Below are 26,984 nucleotides of genomic sequence, written 5' to 3' on the forward strand. Positions count from 1 at the left end.
ATGATAGCTGATGTTGATGCGTGCATTAGACGCATCAACGTCATCAAATTTTGCCTAATTTATCTCCCAACAAGTAATACGCGTCCATTAACCTGTAAGTGTGTAATATTTGTTTGTCTTTGAACATGTCTTGAGTGACAAAGAAATCAGTATTTACCATGGTAAAATCAGTGACATGCACATGTATTTAATTTTACAGCAGAATGTGAAATATTTAATTATCTTTTAATCTGTTTTAAGTGGAAAAAGATAACCATTATACCTGTATCATGATAAAACAGTAAAAGCAAATTTAAATTTGTATTGTTGTGTAATTGATGTATTATTTTGATTTACATGTACATGATATGATGTACAGCCCTCTTCCCTAGTAAAAGTGGCACAATTATGATTTTACCCTTACGGTGTTAACTAAACATATCTCGAGATTCAAACAAGCAAAGTGAACAGAACAAACACCATTTGAGAGCTAAGATTACGCCTTTGACGTTGATGTCACAACGGTATTTTATAATTGCCAAGAGGGCGCTTTTCACTTGCACAATTTTTGTTTTGAGACAGGCTGTATAAAAATGATGAGAATAATATATCACAAGAATGTTATTTATTTATTTATTTATTTATTTATTTATCAATTGTATATTTTGTTCTCATTCGTATACAGGTCCTCGGCCAAGTTGCTGGTGACATCTTTAACCTTTACACCAAATCTGAAATAAAGCGTAACAATGAAGAACATTGTATTACCATCAATAAATTGGGTAAACTTACTCACTACGCTGAAGGTCAACTATTTCGTGTACTCTCTCGGTATGGATTCACTCTCAGAACGTCCAATTCCAGTATAATACCCATCAATGACGGTATAAATGATGTCCTCTCCATGTATGTGTTCGCACGTTAATGACATAATATACGATTTCTCAATTTTGATCATTTTTTTCAAGTTAGACTTTTCGGCATAATTTGGTAATGTTACACATGTCCCACCTTACATCTAAATGGGCTATTCCATAAATTAAAGGCACGCCCCTAAAGAAGACATGTGATTCCCAGAATATTTCACCATTTTTGCTCTTGGAATCCCCCCCGATAAAAAGGTAATTATTTTCACAACCCTAAAGAAGACATGGGAATTCCTACGAAAAAGACACCTTTTTATTTTAGGCTTGGAAATTCCCAAACAAAAATGTTGGTCAAAATTTGCCTGTCTTCTTTAGGGACACAGGGACTTCCCAATTTTTAAATCATTTTATTGTTTAATCATTCTATTGATAGAATTTTGGTCTGGGATTTCCCAAAAATTTATGGTACACATTTACATGTCTTCATTAGGGACGGGGTGTCATTAATTTCTGGAATAGCCAATGGAAGCAATTAAAAGCTTCACGTTAAACGATCAAGATTCGCAGTGGAGTTTCTTTCTTTTCACCTCATTATGTTGGCTTACAATGCACAGAAACTCTTCCTGACAGTCATTATTAATATTATTTCATAATTTCAGTCAAGAATAACAAGATTATATTTCGACGGAAATCGTGTATTATGGCTTTAAATCAAGATACAGCGCTGAGTTTAATTTAACATACCATTAGGTATCAATTCAATTCGAAGTCGAAAAAAACTTTAACCCATAAATGGTGTGCTCGCAAGTGATGTATGTACGTTAAAGCCATAATGTAAGATCTGTCATGTAATTTGTTAATTTATTACAACCAGATTTTTTTGCATGTTTGTAAATGTTAACACATGTCTCGACTTACACGTTTCTTTTATTTGAGCTCATTATGTTGGTTTACAATGGGCAGAAACTCTTCCCGACATAAGGCGACATTCGTTATCAATATCATTTCCTAATTTCAGTAAAGAATAGTAAAATTAAATTTGGATAAATTAAGCCTATACCATTGCGTGTCAATTCAAATGAAGTCGAACCCTTCAATCCGGGCCATTAACACGATTACAGGTTATATTGCATTCCATACTCTTAATTAATTGTATTTATTGCTAGATACAGGATGTATCAAAATTATATATTACCAATCATTTTGATACAGACTGTAAGAGGTACAATTTCAAAAGTATATACCAATCAGCTACTATATTGTCATACGAATGAAATTGAAATGAACTGCTGTTCTGAGAATAATTAAAAAAATATTAAACCAAAAATATAAACATACATACCGTTATGTGACTTAAAAGGGCATTTCGTGATCCACAGCATTATCCCCACCCCCACGTTTCTCAGAAAAGTTGAGATTTTTATACTACTTGAAAACTCTAGCTACATAATGTTTATATACAGAAAATTTCTTGCAGATTGATTCGTTTTGGCAAAAATATCACCAGGACGAAATTACAACACATTGTCTATGGAGCAGAGTAATTCTCAAAGGCAAAATCGGCTTTTTTCGTGGATATTTTCAGAAAAATGTCATAAAATGAAGATGCTAGGACCACGAAATACTCCTTTAATATATTGATATTATATAACTGTGAGTGTTAAGTTGATTATCTGACTGGCTGCATCGAAGTTGTAATTACATATACGTTGCTAATGCTATGCAAGAAATTATGATGTGATCCCGGGGATGTGATAGAAATGTAATATGGCTTCAATCTGCCAATGTCATTGCTCTTCCATAGCAAGTTATTAGCAACAGCTGAAAACAGTAACAAATATCGAGAGCGGGCAAACATATGATTTTAAACCTTCACTTTGCAAGTACAAATACAATGTTCATCTCGTGATGTGTTGCAAAAGGAGAAAAAATGACAAGTTGAGTGGAATGGCCTTGAGTGTGATACAGCAATAGATTTTTGCATCGAGTGCAGTATATTCTTGCATTACACGCAAAATAATAATTATTATTATTATTTCATTATTATTATTATTATTATTATTATTATTATTATTATTATTTATTATTATTATTATTATTATTATTATTATTAGTGTTATTATTATTATTATTATTATTAAAATGTAAAATGGGTTGACTCCAACTACATTGCATGGACTTCTTATATTCATCTACTATTTACTTTATTATATACACTTGCATGTCTACTGGCCTGAGACATGATAAGAGAATCGTTGGCACTGAATGGAAGGTGAAGTCAGGCATATACTTATTAAAATTGTGTAAATTAAGCGACAAAATATATGCAAACTATACGCAAGGTCAAGTTCAATGGTTGCATTACACATGTACATGTAACACAGCCTGAGGTGGTATTGATTTGTTTGCGGTAATATATAAAGCAAAAAATGCATTACCAGTATCTCAGTTTCTTATTAAAAGTAATAATTTGTGGAATATAAAGCAGTTGTTAGTGGTGTTAGCATCTATTTTGGATATTGTAAAAATTATGTTTCTAACATGCATCTGGGACGCCAAATAGATTATTTTAAAATTAAGCCTCAGTCCATGTCCTCATTCAATTTCATTAATAGTAGTATCTATTAATATCATACATCATAGTATTATGAATACCAACCCAGCAAACACAATAAAATATTTTTAAAACGTTATAAATGTGATATAAACATGTTTATGTTTTGGTCAAAACGTTTTGATAACATTTAAATGTCGGATTATATAAAGCTCATGAAAACATTTTGAACGTTTTATATGAAAAACACTACAACTACATTTTCGAAATGTCAAAATATTATTCAAAAATATATTTTGTTTTTCACTTTTTGAAAATATTTTGTCAACACTGAAAGTACATTATGTTAAAATATTTGACATCAAGTTTTCAAAAATGTTTTGTGAATGTTATTAAAAACGTTAACCCAACATTCGGTAAATTCGGTCTTCGGTAAAATATTTTGTGTTAAATGGGACTCCTTTTTTGTTGCAAATTGATGCATTCATGGGGTCATCGTAAACTAAATGCTAACTTTCCGTACCAGTAGGAGCAAAGATAAACTTTGGAATAGTTGCAAAGTTTTCGATGTTTATAGGTTAATGAATGCATTTCACTTGTTGGGAATGAAATTGTACCAAAATGATGCACGTGTACTGAGATGTTGATGCGTCTAATGCACGCATGAACCCCGAAGGGGGTGCATTAGACGCATCAACATCTTAGTACAAGTGCAGTATTGTTTTACCATTTCTAGAGCAAGAAGTTATACGCATTTATTAACCTATTTCATACACGAAAAAACAAATATCAACGATTTTTGCTATTTTTATAACAAAACTGTCACTAAAGTGTTGAAGTACAAGCAAATATAAATGCATGAACCCGCAAGAAAAATGAACGCGTCCAAAAGTAGTGTACGCCCGTGCATTTAGACACAATCAATGCATGGTTTCCATTTTTCTAACGCTTGCTCTGACTGGTTATCGCTATCTAAGAGTGTGTGAAATATTTATAACATTATAAACAACACACTAAACACATTCAAAATAAATGTTCAATTAAAATATTGAAGATTTAAGCTTCGAATATCTGGATAAACAGAACGTTAAATTTGTATGGTCATGACGTATTGCATAATGAACGGTTGCCTTGTGAACGGTTGGAAATATTGCAGACAATAGAATGAACACACCTATAGCTGTAATATCGCTTGTACTGGTACATCAATAAAAGATATTTGTAATCCAACGGATTGCGTACTGGGTAAGTATTGGCTCTTTTTGTGATTTCTTGTTGCTGTTGATTTGGTAATCAGGGGGGAATGGTGGTCATTGGTAATAATCAAAGACGATAGTTATCTTACTTTTTGCACACAGTTTAGAGCAGGTTTTGTCCACAACACACCCCAACAAGAAAGCCATTAATATGTTCATTACATAGCTCGTGTAATTGTTACCACATCATGTTATCCAATACCGTATTATAATCATTTACTGGTACAAGTAAAATGGGTATTAAAGAATCAAATTGTATTTTTATCTTTCCATTTAATAGTTTTATGTTCATACATAGTCAGGTGTTATGCTAAAACATATTCCTTATTAAATTTGACTTACGTATGAATATTCAATTTCATATTCCTTGTTTTCTAACATTGTTAAAATAATCGGATAATAAAATTGTACATGCACATCGTTATATATACATGTGTTTGGTATTATGAATATGACAGCTCGTACGTGTACGACTATAAATCAAATAGCAATAATGAAAATTGGTAAATGAGAATTTAACAACGTACGTTCAGAAATAAAAGACGACATAGAATTTAAAGCAGGGTTTATTTTGGGTTTGTTGCACAACACACTCAAAATAGAAAAAAATATTATGTTCATATGATATGTTCATGTAGATTAAAATACACGCTTGATTCAATCGAACGGCGGTTCAATCAAATAATGTTCGATAAGAAAGATTTTACCAAACTTTACGGGGATATATATTATAGTTTTATCAGAATTTCCGTTTTAATTGCACCATTTTCACCGTCTGACTGACAATTTTTCAAAATCAACGCGATATACCAATGGATTAATACTTCTGCATGCCACAAAAAGGAGTCCGGACCGTATCAGGCTCGATACGGACTCTGTGACTAGATAAAACCGTATCCCACCGGGGTATTACCCCAAATTTCACTTAACTAATATTCTATAGTTATTCCCGTTTTTCATATGCAGAGAAGTGAAACATGACTACTGTGATTCAAACAACCAATACACAACCAGGGGGGTACCCACCTCCACAACAACAAGGGTACCCACCACCACCACAACAACAAGGTTATCCAACCCAACAACAAGGATATCCAACCCAACAACAGCAACAAGGATATCCATCTGGCTATCCGCAAGGAGGATATCAACCCCAACAAACAACTTACATACAAGCTCCACCCACGACGATTGCAACTGGGGGAATTTCTAATCGTAATGACAGGTATGGTAATACATAACTGGGCGGGAAAACCTCATGTAATTTCAAAGATCAAATGCAAAACCTTTTATGTAAAAAGTGGATCCAGTAAACAGTAAACACCATATTTTATGCAACACCATTTCCAAAATCAATGTCTCACGCAAATTTACAAATTTGTTAAATATGAGGTTTTGTCATAAGTTTTGACTTCCCAGCGAAAAATATTCTGTACTAGTACTGGTTCATATTGAATAGTCGTTTTCCTGTTTAATTATGTTCAACGTGTTTCAAACTCCCTTTAGTGTTTTTCTCCGTGTGGCAGGGAGAAAGATCACTAAAGGTAGTTTATAATAGATTGAGCACCTGTAGTTGTTGAGAGCAGTTACTAAATGAAAATTGGGATCAGAAATTTTCTCTGGTTTATCCCTGTTTTTCTAAACCATGACCGGCAGGGCCACTATAATGAAAGACAAAGATAAAGACAATTTATCGTGTCTGACGTCACCTGTCAATCAAACTCGAGCACGGTTTGTTTACAAGTGTCGTTATGATGACTTGCTGAACGCGGATTTATAACCGGGTGCCTTATTGTTAATTTTGCACCTTTCGACATGCAATCCATCTCAAAAGTTAGGTCTTTATAGTAGGAAACTTTCTTTGGTGAAGGCACCATGTCCACAATGCCTAGAAAAGCTGCTTTTTGCCTTGTAAAAGTACGAACTTTTCGCCATTTGCTGCTATTCCTTTTCTCCGATCAGCACCAGATAGATCGGTCTTCCTTTACGCGCTGATTAACCTGTGTAAACCAATCAAGGATCGTAATTGACTGTGACATCAGACGCGATAAATTATTTTTATCTCTGTCTTTAATTATAGCGACCTGATATACTAACAGCTGCAGTAGGTGGACAAGACTTACAGAGATCAGAATAAAATAAATTCAGAAGCAAAAAAAAAAAAAAGAAAGAAAAAAAAAAGAAAGAAAAAAGAAACAAAGAAAAAAAAAAAGAAAAGAAGAAGAAGAAAAAAAAACACTATCCCAGGCGCCTTAAGGCAGCTGTGTACTCTAGACATTGTTTCTTTCGCAAAATTGAGTTTTTGTTGATATGTTTGTACTTTGTTATGTTTTTTATAAATATGAAAATCCAGATTTGTAAACTCCAACTGCAAAATTTTAAGGATTTTATTTCACTATTCCACTCGTGTTTGAAATTGAAAAGGAAAGAAAATCTTTGTTGTACCAGCAGGGTACACGCGCGCAACAACGCATCGCGTTGCGTATCGCGCAATTTGTTAACGCACAAATACGCTACGCATACGCGACGCTAGACTATGCCATAGTCGATTTTTGATAAACAAAAATATGTTATTAATCATGATGAACGCATTCAGTTGAACTCGAAATTATACTGATATTTATTACATCAAAATACTAGTATAAAATGGTTATGAAAAATTTTATATAATTATATTTGTGACAGTAAAAGTAAAGTATACGTAGGCTTATATTATTGAATACAACATATCATAATGGCATAACTATAATGGCACTTTAATACTGAACAATTCTAATTTTAGAATCTGCCAGTTTATTACGAGCTAAAAATCGACTATGGACTTTCACTTTTAAGCATAACTTTACCCCGGGACTTCATTCTCTAAAACACACTGTCAATCATACTTGTTTATCAATCAAATCTAACCACAAGACTAAGCATGGTGGTACAATACGCACTAGATGCGTACGTTCATCCACCAACTTACGCGCCAGCACAAAAGCGCCGCATTCCATAGATAGATGTGTACCATGTATAGTTAATGGTAATGGTACGTGTCGGGAGGATTTAAACAATAACGAGATCTGGGCGACCAATCACAAGCCAGATTCATTTAAAGATGCATTACATCATGACCAATTTTAGTTAGGCCAGAACTCTCCATAGAGTCCCGTGTTAAAAATGTAAACCACAATCCAAAGTCAGTAGTCCACTTGGGAAGCTAACAAACAGAGGGGCGCAAATAATTGAATCAGAGTTTTAAGCTTAAATGTAATAGCCAGAGTATGCACAATTGGCAAGTGGACTACGGAGAAGTCTAACGCGACGCTTATCTGCATGCGCGGCGCATCTTATGGAAACACCACGGAAGCACAAAACCTAGTGGTCAAATGGCTCCGTTTTAGCTGATAAAATGTGGGTTTTTCAAGTTCTTTCCCCGATTTAAATATCAAGTTATGAATGGATTTCGCTCAAACTTCTCAAGGGGCCGTGGATTTACCCGATGTTTATGTAATGTAAGGTAGAAAAATAAAACGGCCGCATTCTCTTGCGAGATTCGATGAAAGTGCAAAATGTGACCACTTTAAACTTCAACGGCCATTATTTCAATGTTCATTTTTTCGGTAAAATGACGATATAGGTACACGATAACTCAATAAATACAGCATCTATAGGTAAGCAAATATGATCATCGTAAAAAGCATGATCGACTGTAGAAACGTTTTTCTCATTTTTTTATATTTTGGGCTATTTCCGATTTTAGGCATCATTTTATGCAAATAGGCGTTTTTGAATTTTAAAAATTTCATTTTGATGCTTTATATGGTCAATATCTCAAAAAATAAGGCCAATATCAAAAAATAAAAAACCGTTTTTGGAATGGAGCCTCAAGATTGAGCTAAAAACAAAATAAAATATTTTGGAAAGAGTGTTTTTTGTTATGATGTACCTAACAAATATTGCCAAAAACTCACTTTTTTGTGTGATTTTCTTCATAAATGTTGTTTTTACCCCAAATCTGTATTATATATTAAGATTTATTAATATCTTGCCTTCATAAAAATGTATACTTTTATATGTCTTGCGCGAATAATTACAAAGTTATTGCACTTTTACTACATGCATGTCTGAGAGTACACAGCCTCCTTAACGCCTCGAACCGAGGCTAGGCGCGTCGTTGGGTCAATTAATGTTTTGTGTGTTTCGCGAATCAGGTTTCTTCAGCAGAAATCACCCCCATTCAAATTCCGACGAGCGTACCTAAAAGTGTTATTCAGATTTCCTCTTACAAATTAAGCGTACTGCTAGCCGTCCAGCGCGTATTATTTTGAACAAGGTCCAATGCGCACGTTTGACGTCGCGCACGTATACGAGATGGTTAACGCTGTCAAAGGAACTTTGGAAAATACTTTACCCGCGTAATTGTAAATATTTCACGATCTCTAAACACAGGTATAACAAAAAGGCTGCTCTTGTGACAGGAATCATGCAGATTTGTGCCGGTGGAATTCTGGTTGTGTTGGGAATTATTGTTCTCGTTCTTGGATCTTGGTACAGGATGGCCTGGAACATTTGGGGAAGCGTCTGTGTAAGTTTTGGAAATTAAATATAGGCCTAATGTTTGTATAGTCTACCAAACGTTTTTGGATTGAGTATTTATAATGTATATATAGGTATATATGCCACATCTGCATGGGAAAACTAAAAACCCTTTGCATCAAAACTGATTTAATATCATATCCCCTCTTAAACAAAATATATTTTCATTATAGATTTTTGAAAGTCTATATTATTTTTCATTTGAGCATAATCTAGCAGTTGATGTTGTTGTTGCAAACTGTGCGCAAGTAATAAAACAATAATTTGTTTAAAATATTTTGTTTTTCTGATGACTTGCAGTTAATGTAAGATTTCTATTTGTGTGGCTATAGTGTAAATGATGATGACGACGACGATGATGATGATGATGGTGATGATGATGGTGATGATGATGATGGTTTAGATGATGATGATGATGTTGTTGTTGTTGTTGTGTTGTTGTTGTTGTTGTTGTTGTTGATGATGATGATGATGATGATGATGGTGATGATGATGATGATGATGATGATGGATAATACAACTGATGTCAGATGATTATTAGAGTCGTGATGGTGACGATGATGGCAGTGATGAGGGATTTAATTTAGTATGAAATTCTCAACCCCCTCCCGCACCCACCAGTCAATGTTGTTTTGATACTGCGACAGGAACAATTGGTCTAGTATTGGCTCCAACATTGCTTGGGGGGGGGGGGGCAATATGAAACATTAATGTTTGCCACTCATGTTTCTTGTAGTAACCTGCTTACTTCTCATGTATATGTTTTTGCTTAACACGTGTGCTATGACCCAAAAAATATATCATCTCCAAATACACAGTTCAGTGACCTCGAGGCCTCCATTCAACAAGAAAGTTAACCTGCTGTTATAGAGGATCATGCGTTTATACCCAATACACTCAGAGGTCAATTTATGAGTGCATAAACATTATAGGGTCAACAAACTGTGTCTTTATAATCCGAACAACATGTGACATATTTTCAGCAAGGGCCCGTGCCAAGGCCAAATCGACTTTTACAATGTTTATTGAAGAGATAAGATATGCATAATCTCAGTTTGCGAAAAGATAAGAGGTCAAATTTTTCCATGTTAAAAATAGAATGTTTTTTCCTCTTTGTCGTTTGTGTATTAATCATCATCATCATCATCATCATCATCATCATCATCATCATCATCATCGTCATCGTCATCATTATCATTATCATCTTTGATTTGATTTGATTTGTTCATCATCATCATCATCATCATCATCCATCATCATCATCAGGGCGGGCGCACTGCTTGGAGCAAGTCGTTGTTCGAAACATCGGAGCAACTGAACATTTTATACCCCAAAATTTCACATCTTTTAGGGATAGTTTGCCCCAAATCTTGGTAGTAGTGCCACCAAAAACTACCAGAGACTAGTTTGAAACCATTTTTAGATCTTTAATGGTTAAGATTGAAGGAGACAGGAAGGATTATTTTCCGGTAACCAGTCAGATTGAATCTACGTGACACACCAAATTTCCATCATGGCGGAGACACAGTGGATAGCGATGGAGGAGTAGAGATTTCCCAACGGCCGGGTGCGGGGTTTAGTAGTTAATGGATTGCGCGAGGTGACTGCAGTATCCTTTTCTTAACCAGTCATTGATATATTTGTTATATTTTGTATGCAAATATGAGCAGACCAGCTGCAACCGTGAGTAGCGTTACCTTTCTTATGATATTGTTGTCAACACTGATTGGAGCCGGGCAGACATGGCAGAAGGGCCTAACACTGCCGGAGGAGAAGTCAGTAAAAACGGAAACGCAACTGGTGCTAATGAGAATTCAATTCTACCCAGAGTTCTTATATTCTGCCTACCCCTCACAAATAAAACTGTTAAACTTTAACAAGAGTATTAATATGTATTTACACGCAACAAAACACCCAAACAAAATGGCTTTGATGTACATGTGTATGATTATAATCTTGCAGTCTGGGGATTGTCAACCTAACCCAGGCCCAGTGTCAGTTGATTCTAGTAATCAGCCAAGTTGTAAATTTCCTTGTAATATTTGCCAAAAAGCATGCTTATGGGGAGAACGTGCGGTTTGTTGCGATAGTTGCGACGAGTGGTATCATGTTAACTGCATGGGGATGAAAACTGGCATCTATGAGGTGTTAGAGCAGCACAGTAATATCTCGTGGATTTGCTGCCGGTGTGGTTTGCCCAATTTAGCCTCAAGTCTCTTTTCATCTGACTCCATAGATGTTACTAACAGTTTCAGTAGTCTTGATGCAGTTGACATAGATGCAGATGTTGATCAACCATTATCATCTCCGATAGCAACCTCATCCCCGCAAACAAAGTTCAGTAAAAAACATCAAGAGAGTAAAGGACACACACAGGAGGAAAAGACAATAAAACAAAAACTAATAAGAAACCATACAAGCCAACCAAGATACTGGTAATCAATTTCCAAAGCATCAGAGGGAAAACAGCCGAACTCGCCACATGCTTGGAGTTCGATGATCCAGACATCTTGATTGCGACAGAAACATGGATTGACAGCTCTGTTTACAGTAGCGAAATATTCCCCAATAATTACACAGTGTATCGGAAAGACAGACCTCAAATTAAGGGAAGGCCGCATGGTGGCGTTCTAATTGCTGTCAAAAGTGACATGATCCACGCCCAGAGACATGATTTAGATACCGATTGCGAACTGGTGTGGATTGAGCTTAGCGTTGTAGGATCCAAGCCCATCTTAGTAGGGTCCTTTTACCGGCCACCCAGTTCACCAATTGAGGATCTGAACATGCTCAGAACTTCTCTGGCCAGGGTTAAGGTTGACAATTACAGTAATGTATGGCTTGGAGGTGACTTCAATCTTGGCGATATCATATGGGAGACTCAATCAGTTCGCCCGGGCTCACCAAAAGGCCCCATGTGTAGAGATCTCATAGATATTGCGAATGATTGCGGTTTCGAACAAGTCGTGGAGGGTCCCACGAGGGGTAAAAATACCCTGGATTTGTTATTTGTGAAAAATCCATCCCTGGTGGTCAAATCTGGACTCTTACCGGGCATAAGCGACCACGACGGGATCCCGGTTGTAAGTATTCATTCCAAACCATCCACTGTCAAGCAAAAGCCTAGGAAAATTTTCCTCTATAACAAGGCCAACATTGATGAGCTGAAAGCTGACATAAATGAAATCAGTAGTGATTTCAAGAGTGGTAACGTTTCTGAAACTGATGCAAATGCTCTCTGGATCATTTTCAAATCTAGACTGTTGCAGGCAGTGGATAAACATGTGCCATCAAAAATGGTGCGGAAAAGAAATTACACACCATGGATCAATCAAACATTAAAACGCCTACACAAACGTAAGCAAAGGGCGTATAACAGAGCAAGAAAAAGTAACAGTCAAGAAGACTGGGAGAGTTTTAAAGAACTTAGGAGGAAAATAAAAAAGGCAACTAGGAAAGCATACAGGGGATACATAAGAGATAAGTGTCTAGAATCATCAAAACAATTCTGGAGCTTCATCAAATCATTGAAAAATGATTCGTCAGGTATACCAGCATTAAAAGATGCGCACGGTGGTCTAGTGACATGTAACAAACAAAAAGCTGAACTCCTAAACTGTCAATACCAAAAGCAATTCACACAGGAGAGACTTGAGGACCTACCAACAGAGCCAGAGAGCAATATTCCATCAATGCCTAACATAACCATCAGAGAAGAAGGGGTCTGTAAGTTGTTGTCTGACCTCAACCCTTTCAAAGCTACAGGTCCAGACGAGATCTCTCCGTGGGTGTTAAAGACGGCGGCAAAAGAACTCAGTCCAGCGCTAACAGTGTTATTCCAATTAACATTGGATTCGGGAGTAGTGCCAGAAGATTGGTTGTGTGCCAACATCACCCCTATTTATAAAAAAGGGGACAAAACAGACCCTGCAAATTACCGTTCTGTAAACTTAACATCTGTTTGCAGTAAAATGTTCGAACACATACTTCACTCTAATATTATGACCCATCTGGACACACACAACATATTGTGCAATCAACAGCATGGATTTAGATCGGGTCACTCATGTGAGACACAGTTAATTTCCACAATTCAAGATATTGCAGCTGAACTAGACAAGAAACATCAAGTTGACATAATCATCATGGACTTTACAAAGGCATTCGATAAGGTACCACACAGGAGATTGTTGTTGAAATTATGGCGTTACGGCATCAGAGGTAGCATACATAAGTGGATAGAAGCATTCCTAACACGTAGGAAACAACGCGTGGTGATTGATGGTGAATGCTCAGATTGGGTCAAAGTGGACTCAAGTGTGCCACAGGGTACCGTAACAGGGCCCATTGATTTCCTCCTATTTATCAATGACCTGCCGGACAACATCAACACAAATGTCAGGTTGTTTGCCGATGATTGCATTTTGTATACTACCGTAGCCGGGCCTGAGGACGCTGGCAAATTACAAGCAGACTTAGATACACTTACAAGATGGCAAACAAAATGGCAGATGGAGTTCAATCCGCAAAAATGTTATGTTATGCATGTCACCCATGCAAGATCACCACATCTCAACACATATACCTTAAACAACATAATACTGAATGAAACAACATCTCACTCCTATTTAGGGGTAGATCTGACCGAGGACTTATCCTGGAACTCACACATAAATAAAGTTGCAACAAAGGCAAATAGGACTCTGGGTTTCCTGAGAAGGAATTTGCATTCATGTCCACAACACATAAAGGAAATGTCATACAAGACATTAGTGCGCCCAATCTTACAATACTGCTCCTCCGTGTGGGACCCACACACTCAAGTGTTAATCAACAAATTGGAAGCAGTTCAAAACAGGGCTGCACGATTTGTAAAAGGGTGTATGGCAGAAATACAAGCGTTAGCGCATTAAAAAAGGACTTACACTGGGAGAGCCTAGAAACACTAAGGAAAGTGGACAGACTAACCATATTTCATCAAGCTGTAGCAGGTCACCTCGCCATTCCAGTACGAAACACCCTGCGCCCGGTCAAGAGGAATTTACGACATACATCTCAGGCAGCAAAGAGTTTTATCCCAATTTCAACAAATAAAACTGCTACAAATACTCCTTTATCCCCGTACATTAACTGACTGGAATAAACTACCATCTAACCTAACCAACATCGACGACAAAGAATCCTTCAAGCAAGCAACAAAGAACCACCTGCAAAACAACTAGTCTACAGTCGCAGTGCGCCTCACGTACCCTACTCGGTTGACTCTCAATTTTGAGGGTGTTGAGTAGTACTAGCACAAGACAAGACAAGATCATCATCATCGTAATCGTCATCGTCATCATTATCATCATCATCGTCGTCGTCGTCGTCGTCGTCGTCGTCGTCGTCGTCGTCATCATCATCATCATATCATCATCATCCCCATCATCATTACCTGACTACTAGCCACAAACCCATACCAAGGAAAATAAAATATCAATTTTGCTGCAAGCCCTCAGAGAAAATTAATATACAAATATTGAAAATCATGTTTTATTACAACGTATCTAATAGTAATAGGAATTAACACACAACCATGACAACTACTAAATTAAGCTGAAATGAAGAAAATATAGACTATAAAAAAGTCTATAATGAAAAGAAATGTTGTTCTTAATTAAATCTTGAAAATAACTCGCATTTCAAATCAGTCTGATACGCCGCAGCTATGGTACATGGAAACTTTACAATTGTATTCTATGTTTGATTTCGTGATCCTAACATCTTCGTTTTATGATATTTTTCTGTAGATATCCACGAAAAAGGCTTATTCCCAAAATTACAGTTGATTCTGATTTTGCGTTTGCGAGTTATGCATGATTATGTGTATTACACTGCGCCATAGGCCACTGTTGTAAATTTCGTTCTGGTACACCAGAACGTAATTCAAATTTGAGGATATTTTTGCTAAACGAATTAATCTGCAAGAATTTGTTTGTACATGAACATTATGTATCCAGAGGTTTCCAGTGGTATAAAAATCTCAACATATTTTTGTGAAAAGTGGAGGGATGAGGCTGTTGATCACGAAATACCCCTTTTAACTGTAATCATTGAAAATCATTCGCATTACTACACCAAATGGGATACAATTAAATCATTCGCATGACTACACCAAATGGGATACAATTAAATTATTCGCATGACTACACCAAATGGGATATAATTAAATTATTCGCATGACTACACCAAATGGGATACAATTAAATCATTCGCATGACTACACAAAATGGGATACAATTAAATCATTCGCATGACTACACAAAATGGGATACAATTAAATCATTCGCATGACTACACCAAATGGGATACAATTAAATCATTCGCATGACTACACCAAATGGGATACAATTAAATCATTCGCATGACTACACCAAATGGGATACAATTAAATCATTCGCATGACTACACCAAATGGGATACAATTAAATCATTCGCATGACTACACCAAATGGGATACAATTAAATCATTCGCATGACTACACCAAATGGGTTACAATTAAATCATTCGCATGACTACACCAAATGGGATACAATTAAATCATTCGCATGACTACACCAAATGGGATACAATTAAATCATTCGCATGACTACACCAAATGGGATACAATTAAATTATTTTAGTATAATTTCACTTAAGGGGGTACTACACCCCTGCACAATTTTGTGCCTATTTATGCATTTTTCTCAAAAATTATAGCGCATAGGGGAAAAGTAAGATATGTATATTATAGGGGCAAGGACTACAACTACTGCACTGGCAATTTTATATCAGCACAGACAAAAGTTTTGGAGTTACAGTGAAAAATGAGGGAAACCAATATTTGATCAATAAATCAATAACTACTTGCTTTGAGTTGCTGAATTTTCAGTACTGTAGTTGTAGTCCTTGCCCCTATAATATACATATCTTACTTGTCACCAATGTGCTATAATTTTTGAGTAAAATACAAAAATATGCACAAAATTGGCCAGGGGTGTAGTACCCCCTTAACAAGTGCAATGTTTTTTCTTTCAGTTCTACGTTGTAACAGGTATTCTTGGTGTTGTATCGAAGAACCAAAACAGATGTGTGGTAAGTGATGTTTGGAGCGTTAGATATACCATAATATTCAACATCATATTGTTGTATAGCACATAATGTCCAAGGAGCTAGCGCCGATGCGTGGAAGACCATTAAAGAAATAGATGTTAAGTTTATTTCCATAATCAAATTACAAAATAACATACAAACAGCAATGATTATGATGGAGTAGTCTAAAAGCCAACAAGGCCAGCAGCAACTGTCCCTGAAAATAAATACTTGGACTGAATATTACTTGGGGATCTGCGGAGCTCCAGTACTCCAATACGCAATACAAAACATGTATTTACGAGATTGTGGTACTAAATTAACGAAGACCAGGGGCCTCTAAGTAAAAGACATGACGATATTACATCTGCACCGTCACACCAGACATAAAAAACAGTACTTTTTATATCGTAATTTACATTTTCAAATTTTCAAATTACAAAACCAAAATTGTGACACTGCTATAAACAGTTCCGTTTGCGTTTTACAAACTAGGGCACCACAGATAATATAATGGTAAATTAATGGTACAATTTATCAAACTATATACTCTCTTTGAGGAAAAGTTAATTTTATTCGTTACATTACACCAATATTACGCAAACGTGAAAATTTCACAATTCAATTGTCTTTGGTATACCATCACCATTAAACCATGGGCTCACAATTGAGTTTTTGTTACACGCTCAAGCTTCAACTCATCTAGAATCTAGAACATCAAACTTGATCATCGTTGCAGAGCAGCTATGATTAAACTTTTGATATCAAATTTGGTATCAACCTTTGAAGGAATGTGTAAAGAAAATTATTATATAAATTATTTTGCCATAAACTCATCAGACTCAGACATCAGATTAAATGGGGATGAGACTAGTGGAGACTTTTTATTTTGGCTGTGTTTAGTTGTACTTCATGGTACATTGGATGGCCCAGGGTAAAGTTAGCTCATAATAATTATGATTATTTCCATTGTTACGAGTCATATAAATCACCTTTTACCCAAATTCACACGAATGCAGAACACAAATACACTGATTGATTAAGCTAACAAAATCTAAGTCTTTAATTTAAAGCAAAATATGATTGCTACAATATATACAACAAATGCATATACAAAAATAATCACACAATCATAATTTTTTAACTACTCAGTACTTAACCAGCAGTCTTGTAGGTGATCATAGAGTTCTTGCAATGTTCTGGACGGCTCATGTAAATCACTTGTCCTGCGAAAATCAGCGAAGTCCTTCGTACACTTGCATACCCTTGCGTATAAAATCCTCACACAAAAATGGTGCTGCTTTCTCCAAACATTTATCTCTTTGCGGTGCTTTCTCCAAACTTAACTCCTTGCGTTGCTTTCTCCAAACTTAACTCCTTGCGCTGCTTTCTCCACAAATGGTGCTATTTCCACCTTTTACACAATATCTTCAGGAAGCAGGACTGCGATGCAATTGTCCCCACTTATATTGACAGATATGTGGTATCGAAAAACCAGACTTCAGCAAGTCGACAGAAGAATACAGGGTGAGTCAAAAAAGTGCAATAGAGCAAAGAATCGATATTTTTGTAAGAACCAAGTTAAACTTTCCCATTATCGAACGTTTTTATAAATGCCATACTCAATAGTCATGATAGTCACCTTCTGTGAAAAAATAAGGTAGATCGCTGCTACCGTTAAATTTTTATGAGTCCTTTTGCTGCGATAACCAATATCATTATGTGGCCAACGAGGTACCATGTATTTTGAATGAGAGCACACAATGCACGATGAAGGCAACAGCTCTGAAACTGACTTTAACTTAAATAAGGTTGATTTTTGCGTTACTTTAATAATTTTTTTCTATGACTTTTTAACATTACTTTAAGTCCTTCATACCTCACTCGACTCCAACTTACTGGATATTTTGTAATTCACTCCACTTCAATTTGCGCGCATTTTATTTCGACATATGAAAAACCCGCCTACCAATTTAAATGTTTTTAATAGGGAATAAACATCTTTAAAGTAAAGAGAAAATGGAAATATAAACAAATAATCATGACAATAACACTTTGGGTGCTCAATTTTATTTCAATGCCAATGAGGTTAAGAAAATGGCAGTTGTTCCAAATCTATCTTACACAGAGTGGGCTAACATTTTAGATGTGTCTTGGACAAACATTTTTCACACATGATCTCTAATGGATGTGTTATGTATAAGAATTAATGTTTTAAAACCTAAAAGGTTCAACTCGGTTCTTAAATAAAAATGGATTCTTTTCTCTATTGCACTTATTTTTGACTCACCCTGTATATATTCCTTTCTAGAAAGAAGTACATTCTTTGACGTATTCTAGATCTTCCCCGACAACACTGGCAGGTAGTAGTACATTGACTACATACAATAATTCTGGATCGCAATTTCCTTTCTTTGGACTGTAAGCATTAGCTAGCTAGCTCAGATAAACACTATAAACTATGAAGAATCATGTACCAAGCACTGAAAAAAAACCCCATTCTATTAATAGCCATTTACTACCTTCACACTATGCTGCAATCTGGGGAATTCCCAAGTCTTAATTATAGCATTAACCTTTTATATGACATCACTTCCTGAGGGGAATCCCATGACATGTCATCTTCACTTTACAATATCAGGGGAATTCCCACATGATCCAAAATTAGAAATGATTCAATTTATTTTTGATCAAGTTGATGCAAGAAAGGCGAATCCCTAAAATGTCTCATGAAATAGATTTTTTATTGTACATAAAGATAAATCATCAAATCAAATTACTCAGAGCACATCACACCACGACTATCCATGTCTTTTATTTGAAATAAACCTACTCATGGTACCGTCTGGCCATGGTCTGATCTGCTGTCTGATCTTTCCCTGTGAAATGAAGTTTTTCAACTTGAGCCTTTAAGGGTCCTAAAAGTGATAATTGCGGAACATTGCTATATTTGTGAGGACGGGACGTCGGGACCATTTGACTTTAGATATTGCTTTCTGTTATATATAAAGCTTTGGTACCAGTAATGAACAGCACCCTGGTATCTACATTGTTTTGATATATACAACGGAATGTTATGGTCTAGTGTACCTTCGATAAAATCTAAAAAAATAAAATATTTCACTAGGAATCTCATTATTCTCGACAGTATTATTATTTTTTCCCAAGTTGTACTGTATACCTCAAAATATTTCATGAATTTACAAGCTCCAAGGGGTTCATGTACATATCCCAACTGAATTTCAGATCTGTTTCTAATTTACACATATTGAGGGTTGAGAGCCAGAAAGTCTTAACTCATAACGACCTTATCATACAAAATGAGCATAATATCGCCAAGGTCCACTAGACACGACAAAATTAAATTTAAAAAAAAATGAAATTCTTGAGGAAATATTTATTTTTGCAAAGAGCCATCCTAAGATTTTAAAGGGTATAAAATAAGGATTTCAAATCTGGAATATCTCAGAAAGTTATTTTGTCAACTTAATGTTCATTTCGTGAGTAGCACATTGTGAAGGTCTGGTTCTAAGCCCTCGATAAAGGTGCTACGTGTGATTAGATTACAACTGATATGTATTTCAATTATGTTTGTTCTCACCACCAGATTATTGCCTACATGGTTATGTCCATCATATCTGCAGTGTGTGCCGGATCACAGATGATATATGATGCTGCTGCAGCTGGTAACGCACGCCATCTCGGCTGGGCTTACTGTGGAGGTTATCATCATACTGATTGGTATAACTACTATGATGTTTCTTGCGGTCGCGTAAGTATACGTTTGAAATTTGCAATTCTGGGCATGGGCAGGTTTTTTCCAACTAACATTTTACACAATAATAGCTTCATTTGGCGCCCACTTTGTAAAATTTTCAAACGACTGAGGGGGCACACCCCCCAGACTTTGTGGTCATATTTAACAATACCTGTGTCACATCCCAACCCCGTCCACACACGATCATCTTCGGATTGAAGACCTTGAATATGGGCACATACATTTACACAACACACATACCCTCCTGCACCACACACTAAAGCACGCCCTTTAGGTATGACACCCTACACGCGCGCCATCCGTCCTTGTATATAGAGGCCCTGCATGAAATTATTGATTAGCTCCAAACAAAGGATTTGAACCGGTGTCCTTCACCGTAGATATGGCGGAGTATAGTCCATTCAATCAAATGTTGTCATCAACCTATTTGATCGTAGTACAGGGTTATATGTGTGAGACGAACTGTCACGGTAGATTGCAATCATGCTTTTGTTGAATACATTTGAGTAGTCCGCCATATTTACGGGATGATACGTCACATGCAAGGCCTCTATACATATAAATATCCTCTGTCTGTCAGTGTGTTGTCAAGGCCTCAAAAAGTCGGGTATATCATAAAATATAGGAACATGTTCCCGGTGTAAGTTCAAGTTCGAGGACCCGTGTCTAGGTCCTCGTCATGCACGCAACGTCAAGTCCTCAGCACTATTAGCAATGCATACATGCGCGCGAACACACACACGCAATGCTATTGACCTTTTCCCCTCTATATCACTGCGTGTCCCGTCATTAGTTTTTCACCTCTAGGTCTATGTATACAAAGTTAGGTTTCAATAACAGGAAACTCTTTTTCGCGACGACACCACACACCGACATCGCCTGGCTAATAATTATTTGGTGCAGCAGAGACATTAAAATGAATACACGGGATCGATACACGTGAATTGCTATGCACGAATTTGATATCAGACGAAAATCTTCGGATACTGGGTTAGAAAATGATGAATATCTCCCGTAAATGATTTTTTCTCAAGAAACCAGATGTGGTCTCATACACTTGAAAATACGTGTTGAACAGATATGATAGTCGTTAGCGTGCGCTTTGAAAATTGGCCGTGCGCTTTGAACTCAAAATTTGACCAAAACTCTAATTTTATATTGCGTTGGTCCTGTATGGACTACAGCGCGCAGCAGGCTATAGCGGCACTCACTCAAGTGGAGACAGTATAACCATTGACCGCAATGTCGTATACAAGCTTACTCACACAGCGAGAAATCAATTACCCCGTCTATTGTCAGTAGCCTTAGTCAGGTCACTTCGCTAATTATGCATCTCATAAGGTCTAAATAAAATGGCCATGTGTGGCTGTGGATTCAACCTACCATGGCGATTTCTACCATGAAGATATCGGGGCGATGTCACTGTGCACCATGTCAATAAGGCATAGAAAATGTTGGGTTTTTTGCCCCCAAAAGGTATTAGTGATCGTGCGCCATTATCATGATTATCGGGGATTCCTTTTTTTGTGATGAGGGCACCAGCCGAAATATCCGTATTCCAGAATGTAATGAACATAACTCTGCACTCCCCCCGGGGAGATGATGTATTTTGCAACTCTCATACCCCCTGGAATAGTGCATGATGGGAAGAAGAGAAAAAGGTCTATAGAAATATATTGTTTGTGTATCCAATTAACCCTCGTCTTATTGTGGCATCTTTTGTAACACGAACTACGAAGAGGGGTGGGGTGGGGTGGAGATAGCAACGCCCTTACTTTACAATGTATAGCTTGGGGTACAACCCTCTCCCTCTACATACTTGAGCAGACTCATGCGAGAAAATGATTACAAGGATACCATACAAAATATTTTTGTATTTTGCCATTATTATTATTATTATTATTACTATTATTACTACTATTATTACTATTATTGTTATTTGTTCTGTTAATTCTATATTTCGTTTTCAGCAAAAAGCGATCATGGCGATGCACGCCTTATCTGCTCTGACGGGATTGGCTGAAATGATCTTGGCTATCGTTGCATCAGCCTACTGCTGCTCTGGCTGTTGTCGTAGCTCTACCCCTGCCACGCAGACCACTGTAGTAAGCTAGTTTCATCATCACAATATTAACCGATCTATCAAATTTATTGTGTTTTAAAAATAAATTCGTGAATTACACAAATCTTTCCCTAATGTCTGTGAAAAGTTCCACAGTAAAAATAAAACTAAATTTTGACCTATTTTTCTCACGTTCATTTGTATCATACTGTTTTCACCCTGATGTGGCAGTGACGTCAGTGCAAATTTCATTGGACGCAATTTCCATTAGCAAGTGGACGCTCAAAGCCCGGGCGTACGTACGCGCTTAAATACCCGCTTAGATGTGCGAGCGAAACACTTGCCTCAAAGTTTTGACGTCAATACCAAACGTTGACCCCCCTTTTCTCATGTGTTTTTGTAGTCAATGTTAGTTTGGGTAGTGTTGAACATGTAATATAATTGTGTGGTCGTATTGTTCAATTTGTTTCTGACCAACAAATGAGCACTAATAATAACGTATTATGCTTATTTTTAAACACTAGGTAACTTATGCACAACCTGCTCCACCTGGTCCTCAAGTGACAATGGTTTCTGGTGCGGCTTATCCTCCTCCAACAACCTATCACCAGGCTCCTCCTGTTAATGTGCAGCCACCAGGTAAATCAGTGTCTGACTCTTGCCTTTATTATGGTTTTTTTTATAAATGTCATGGTTTCTTCCAAGGAATATTTTGACCCTTTCCCACAAAACCGTGGCCACGTGAACGTTACAAGTTGAGCTTTCAATAAAATATATTATAGCTATAGACTATGCCATAGTCGAATTTTATTAAAAATATGTTATTATTAGTCATGATGAACCCATTTCGTTGAACTCCCAAAATTATACTGATGTTTATTAAAATTAAAGTATTCAATAGTAAAATGGTCATAAAGAGTTAAAAATATCAGACGATTAGTGAAAATAAAAGTAATTGAATGCAACATTATCTTGCATAATTATAACGGCTCACTTTTTTTTCCCCTTTTTTTTCTTACATTTCCTGAAGAGTGTCTTTCCTTCTTTAGCTTATTTTATTCCCGTTTTCATTTTGTGACTAACTATAACCCACATACTCGTACAGCCTGTTTGTCCTCATTTTGTTTTCTTTTTTATTTATAGTAGGCCTACCTCTTCATGTTGTTTGTACTTTTTCCCGTATTTATTACGCTACGGTCGTTAATATCATTCATTACGTGTCTCTGCGTCGTTTACGCGTGCCATGGCGTAGTGCTGCGTTACCCGCGCGGTATCGCTGCGCTACGCGCGCGGCTTGGCATTAGATACGCCCGTGCGACGCGCAGGGCTAGCTTAGTAACTGACTCCTTTTTTTGTTTACCTAGTATAGCAACGGACCACATTTTCACTGATTTTGAGGCCAATTCTTGACCGTTTTCAACCAAATTTTCGCATTACCGTCTCTGTATATTCCTCGATCTCACGTATGAATTTGGTGACATTTGGATCGAAACTGACGGAGCCTTTATGTGCAAACATAGATAGATACATAGATACATAGATACAACATTCCCCTATTTATAGTAAGACTAGCGGGATACCCGCGCTTCGCGGGTCCCCGCTAGATGAGTAAATGGGAGCGTTCACTATAACAGGAAAAATTACTGAACAGGTAGAATCATTGAAAAGGTACATTTTTATTTATCTAAATCCGTCTCTTCTAACATTTTCGTTTTTAGTTTCCTCTGCTTAGCTTGTGATTTTCCGTTTCCATGTTATTTATTTATTTAACCCAGTTCCCATTATTTTCTAAATCTGTTCTTTCTTACATTTCCCTTTTAGCATCTTTTTTTATTTGCTGCTTGTGATTTCCCGTTTTCATGTTTTGTATTTAATTCTGTTCTCATTATTTTAGCTTCTTTTTTTCTTACATTTCCAGAATAGTTTCTTTCCTTCTTTGTTTCGTTCCCGTTTCATTTAGTTACTTTAACCCGTTGGTCTAATTACTCGTACCTTTTTGTCCTCATTTTAATTTAATTTTTCTTTATAGTACCGCTTCATCCCGTGACCCGTCCATGTACCTTTTTATCCTTTATTATTTTTTCTTCTTTCCGTATTATCACCATGTCCACTGCTCTCTGGCTCGCGGCGTGTGGCTCTGCGCCGTTTACGCGCGCATTGGCGTAATGCGCATTACGCACGCGACGGCGACGCGCTGCCGGCCAGCTGCAGTGACGCGTAGGCTGGTAACCGATTTTCAAAACAAAAACCCCGTTTTTACCCATATTTTCACTGTTTTTGCAGCCAATTCTTGCCCGTTTCCAACCAAATTTTCGCATAACCGTCCCGGTAAGTTCCTCAATCTCCCGTATGAATTTGGCGACATTTGGATCGAAACTGACGGAGCCTTTATACACTATACATAGATACATAGATAGATAGATACAACATTTCCCTATTTATAGTAAGATTCTTTTCATTATTATTGTTTTTGTTATTATTTTTATCAGCCTACACACAACAGCAAGCACAACCGATGAACCCACAACAACCGGGAGTGTACGAAGAACCAGTGAAATCATAGAGTGTATGGAGCCTGTGCCTTGAGTATACAGTGAAGAGTTACGATATAGTATTGTTTGTTTACTATTATTCTTTATATTACTTATTTGGAAGTGAATTATGATGTTCAAAGTTACGATTACCAATTATTTTGCTAGATCACAGGCATAAATGGAGATCACTATTCTTGTCGGAATAGAGTGGTTGTTGTTGCTTATTCAACATTCTTAAACTTGAGAATATTCTTGCAACCTTATTGGTTCTTATCCGTGTGATATGACACGATATCGCACACTCTAGCGCGTGCGTGTCAATGCGATACCCACACGCGCTATGTGAACCAATTGGAGGTTTCTCCTGAGGTGCACAGCAACAACTGGACTGATCGATTCTAAGCCCTAGGTAATTCCTTGTAAAATGTAGGATTTAATTTGATTAACATTTGTATATTTGACTTGAATCGTTTAAATGAGAATAATGCGGCTAAAAACAGTACCTTTTTCTCTAAACAATCTACAATCGCACGGTAGGTGAAACCGTGTACATCTACAAAAAATGGTTTGTTTTATTCAAATAAGTATAATAAATTTTGTTTAGAATCTGTAGATTTCGTACAAAAGCGCCACAAACATAATTACCCAATCGATCTGAAATTTTAGAAAATTGCCGAAAAACGGCTTGTGCCACCCAATCAAACCCGGTGCCCTCCACATCATGGTCGTCCCCCCATATGATGAACCATGCTAGGCAACTGAAACCTCTTTGCATAAACAATTTCTAAAATACTTCATAAGCCCAATAAGAATGTGTCTATAGAATAAGGTATGAGTTAAGGTGGTAATTAAAATAGCTGCACGTATAATTCTTAGGTTTAGAAGCACCAGTTAAGGTTAGCAACTATTTTAAACTTGCAATTTGGTAGTTCACAGCATCTTGCGAATGGTGCTTTGGCAAAAATTGCATTGATCATTTCATAGCGAGCGTGCAGAAGTATATCACAGATATACTTTTGTAGGTCCTGTGGTTCTTGAGTTATGTTGTAAGAGGGCTAAAACAAGAACACTTTTGTAAAACGTACATAACTCATTAACAGCAATAAATCAAGCAATTTTCAAAGTATATGATTTGTAGAATGAACTTTTGCAAAACATCAAAGTGTTATTTTTCAATAATATATTGATTTAGATAATGAAAATCTTACTTTTGGTTGCTTCGACCTACAATACCTATAGTCTACCCTTAAGGGGGTACTACACCCCTGGCCAATGTTGTGCCTATTTTTGCATTTTTCTCAAAAATTTTAGCGCATTGGTGACAGGAAAGATATGTATATTATAGGGGCAAAGACTACAACTACTGCACTGAAAATTCAGCAACTCAAGGCAAGTAAACAAGGGAAGAGGCCTACGCATCATACACTGGAACATGGAAACATTCAGTCCTGTTTATCAGGGACAGTCTGTGTAGCTCAGTGGTAGAGCGCTCGCCCGACAAGCGAGAGGTCTGGGGTTCGAATCCCCGCACAGGCAGGTATGTCCGGAGTTTTTACTCTGGAATATCTGCCTATGCATGTAATGTTTCCACTTGTAAATTCATGTTTAATTGTGCTAGTGTGCGATGCGTAATTCTTCTTTCCCCTGTATCAAGGCAAGTAGTTATTGATTTATTGATCAAATATTGGTTTCCCTCATTTTTGACTGTAACTCCACAACTGTTGTCTGTGCTGAAATAACATTTCCAATGTAGTAGTTGTAGTCCTTGCCCCTATAATATACATATCTTACTTGTCTCCAATGCGCTATAATTTTGTTTGAGAAAATGCAAAATAGGCACAAAAATTGGGCAGGGTGTAGTACCCCTAAGTCATGAAACTATATTTTATTATCATGTGAAAAAGCAGAATAACTATTTTTTCTTGGAATTATTAAGAATCAGCATAGCATAATACCATCGTTGATACTATCTTCGTCATGCACTATGGTGTAAGTAACAAATAGCGTATATCCAATTGCTACATGTATATGCTAAGGAAATATGAAACTCTGTAATAATCATGAAAAAACAAAATGAGTAAAAATATTTATATCGTTTGAGATCTAAACAAGACTATAAAACCTTATGGAGTTAAAGATAAAGGTAATTGTATACTCTAAATACATTACTACGTGCTATATTTTTTCATAATATTACTAAATAAATTTAAAGGGGTACTTTGTAGTCCGTATCCTCATCCCCTCAAATTTCACCAAAAAACTA

The 26,984-nt window shown here is 36.5% G+C and overlaps 1 protein-coding gene and 1 non-coding gene across 2 annotated transcripts in view; both read left to right on the forward strand.

The window, feature by feature from the left end:
- The window catches only part of LOC140151499 (uncharacterized), a 29,379-nt gene extending 2,844 nt beyond the window's left edge, over window positions 1-26,535 (forward strand). The window contains exons 4-11 of the mRNA XM_072173856.1: window positions 665-4,644; window positions 5,622-5,880; window positions 9,090-9,225; window positions 16,294-16,350; window positions 19,955-20,119; window positions 22,096-22,230; window positions 22,712-22,826; window positions 24,677-26,535. Of these exons, the coding sequence (XP_072029957.1) occupies window positions 5,633-5,880; window positions 9,090-9,225; window positions 16,294-16,350; window positions 19,955-20,119; window positions 22,096-22,230; window positions 22,712-22,826; window positions 24,677-24,750 (930 nt within the window). The 5' untranslated portion in view covers window positions 665-4,644; window positions 5,622-5,632 and the 3' untranslated portion in view covers window positions 24,751-26,535. The remainder of the gene's footprint in view (window positions 1-664; window positions 4,645-5,621; window positions 5,881-9,089; window positions 9,226-16,293; window positions 16,351-19,954; window positions 20,120-22,095; window positions 22,231-22,711; window positions 22,827-24,676) is intronic.
- Trnav-gac (transfer RNA valine (anticodon GAC)) lies at window positions 26,186-26,257 on the forward strand. The gene has a single exon. It is a non-coding gene; the product is annotated as a tRNA-Val (tRNA).
- Window positions 26,536-26,984: the final 449 nt, after the last annotated feature.

This window comes from Amphiura filiformis, chromosome 4 (assembly GCF_039555335.1).
Source record: "Amphiura filiformis chromosome 4, Afil_fr2py, whole genome shotgun sequence".
In the NCBI taxonomy this organism is placed as follows: Eukaryota; Metazoa; Echinodermata; class Ophiuroidea; order Amphilepidida; family Amphiuridae; genus Amphiura; species Amphiura filiformis.